Source organism: Echinococcus granulosus (assembly GCF_000524195.1).
Source record: "Echinococcus granulosus chromosome Unknown EG_S00085, whole genome shotgun sequence".
Classification (NCBI taxonomy): Eukaryota; Metazoa; Platyhelminthes; class Cestoda; order Cyclophyllidea; family Taeniidae; genus Echinococcus; species Echinococcus granulosus.
The window spans coordinates 344,635-347,505 of record NW_020170465.1 but is presented as its reverse complement, the minus strand read 5'-3'; the positions used below and the strand labels follow the sequence as shown (position 1 = coordinate 347,505).

Below are 2,871 nucleotides of genomic sequence, written 5' to 3'. Positions count from 1 at the left end.
ATGGATATAATCTCTGGATAAAACTAAGTCGCTTTTATCTTGAGTGATTAATGAAATGCCTTTACGCCGAAGTCCGCTGTCAGGTGAATCGTGGAAGGAGTATCAAACTACACAGCACAGGTGGTAATACCTTCATTACATGAGGCATCGTTTATATCTCAACACAATAGTTGATGGGCCTTATATTCACGCGTTCTCTGGTTTTACTTCTCCTGACAATTGATTTGTTTTTATAGGGAATCCAAAAATAGGGCACCAAATTTATGAAGTAGTGCGTGTGTGTCTATATGTGTGCTTAAATATCTTAATAATCAAGTTTGGTGATGCGATTTTCACATTCATTTGAAGTAAAATAAAGATGTACTTCACATTTCTGTTCTATTGGTTGATCTGTGTCATCGTCGCTTTGTCTACACGGAAACTTAATTTTTACTAGAATTTTTATGTCGACTTGGACAACTTATAACAATTGAGTTTAATCAGTACAAAAGCATATTGCTTGAGTTGAGCTTTAAAATGCTAACCTTTTCTCGAGTCCTCCTTAAGGTGAAATAAGTCACTCATATCATTTGTTACGTAAAATGAACAAGAGGAATTACTCGTCATTTTTGTGAAAGAGGATACTTCTTCCTGTGTCCTTAATAGATAGGTAGGGTTCAGAATGATAGAAAAACACACCTTTCACTCTCCCACTGATTTTCGATCACTCGAATGTTTTGTAAAAGCGTTAACCAAGGAGCGTCTTGAAAAGGAGACTGCACTTTTTCCATTTGGCTGATATGGCTAAGCAAATAAATGGAGGCTGTCTTCTGTCGGAAGTTAAACAGACTGACTGATTGAGAAACAAATCTCACCGTTGCCATTAAACCAGCGTAGTCTTAATTTGTCTGTTTTATGATTTTACAGCCATATACATGCAGCATGAGAAAGGATATATTCATAAACTTCTAACTTTTAAAATGGACAAGCGGTCGTAGAGGGAGTGCTGGCAGCAATCTCTTGAGCATTGGCGAGATATTCCATTCACTGTGAGGGCACTACTTCCTGGTCTTATGCCCAACCCTACCACAGTGCTTAGACCCATCCAGCCTTTTAAACTACAGAAAATAACTTTGGCTATCCATCCTTTAATTAGTTTACACGTAGTTCCAATTGACCAATTGCAAATCATTCGTAACTTCTGCAATTACTCCTGCAACCAATCCTGCCTATGGCTTCACTTGTTGCATTACTTTCGTCGAGGAGCTTGATAGGTCTCCTACAAATATAATACCTAATTTTTCGAAAACGGAAAACTCTTCAGTCGTAGTGGTTGGCTATACGAACAAGGATAACTCAATGTTGAAAATTACAACCCAAGGGAATGTGCGGGAAGTCTAGCCTATGACACGCCTGTTCAACTTGTCATTGACGAGCGTGCCGGCAGAATAAAACTACCGTGGCATTCTAAAGTTTACTGGAATGACGAACACACCAAATACCTCTTGTGTTAGCATTATTCACTGTGACAAATCAGTACATTCAACCGATAAAATACCACGGAATATTAAGTGCTTACGTGCCTGAAAAGTACTTTCTAGCAATTGGACTATCAGAAAATGACGAACTTTTCATTTCCCGTGTTGTCTACTGCCACTGTTGCGAAGCGAAAATTAGTAGAGCCTGTCTGTTATCAAAATCTCAAGGTGTCAAATATTGGCCCAGGGCAAATTGGGGATTACATCAATAAGGTAAGGTGAATATATGGTGAAAATATCATACCTTCCAATCTGCTGGTTGTTTCCATCATTTGGGTGGCTAAAATTCAAAATAAATTTGTCAAAAATATGTCGCACATTTCCTTTTAATTTGATAAAAATCTTGTAAAATTAAAATTTTGATGCAGATTATTTCGCTAAGGCTCTGGTTCGAGAATGAGGTTGTAAATGCTAAATGCTTGTCTAGTTCATTAAATAAGAACGGTTAAATATGTGTAAAGCCGCTGCCCACTACTGTCGTTAACTATTCCAGAATGCATGAATTGGCTGTTTAAATCTCCTTTTTGTTCTCATGGCCATTAGAGGCTCCACAATCGTGCTTCCACTGGACGGCGTAGCCTTCGGGCAATGCCAGCAACCCTCCCCACAGCTTTCCTACGTTAACAAACAGTATTCTACCCCAGTTTTATATCTACTTTCGTATGCACAAAGGCTCTAGGGACTGCATTTGTGCCTTTACACATAATTGCCGACGCTTTAGAGCCAAATAAACAATTTGTGAAGGTGTGGGAAAAATCACGGCAATTTTGAGTTCCTCTGTTCTTTCAAATCACTCCATCACCGTACCTCGTTGTCACAAACAGGCCTAAATGATAGCAGTCATTTAATTTGGCCTCTTATCAATACTGTTTGTTTGAGGTGTGCAGTAGGTTGAATTTTTACACTTCTTCCTTTCAACTAGAACACCATGTGCCCTTTCGTTTTGTCAAAGCAGCATAGAAAATTTGCAAGCTACGTTAAGCTCAAACAGAAATAAAATCATGTTCAATTAAAACTTTAGAGATTTTTAAGGCATTGCCAATTTAGATCGCGTAATAAAAGAAATGCTGCTTAAATGTAGAGGTAATTTAAGCAAAATGATGTGTCGGCTGGTAGATTCTCCGTCAAAACAAAACACAAGTCAGTTCACATTTTAGGAAGATCTTGGAAGCAGTCAAACTGACTCCATTTACTTATGGAGACCTTCGCTAATGGAGTGAGAATATCAGAAGTGATTTTACAAAATATTTATAATAAGAGCTATTTTTAAGTATGATAAATAAACACGTACTTGACTGGCTTGTCCTTAGTTTTACGGAGATGTAAGATGGTTATAGCTGCGACCACTGCGAGG

The 2,871-nt window shown here is 38.1% G+C and overlaps 1 protein-coding gene across 1 annotated transcript in view; it reads right to left on the bottom strand. All coding sequences in view use genetic code 11, as the record gives it.

The window, feature by feature from the left end:
- Positions 1–304: 304 nt before the first annotated feature.
- EGR_07748 (hypothetical protein) overlaps positions 305–2,871 on the bottom strand; it is a gene marked incomplete at both ends in the record, with an annotated part of 3,222 nt that continues 655 nt past the window's right edge. Inside the window, 3 exons of the mRNA XM_024496997.1 lie at positions 305–459; positions 525–637; positions 1,762–1,859. Coding sequence (XP_024348620.1) covers positions 305–459; positions 525–637; positions 1,762–1,859 — 366 coding nt within the window. The remainder of the gene's footprint in view (positions 460–524; positions 638–1,761; positions 1,860–2,871) is intronic.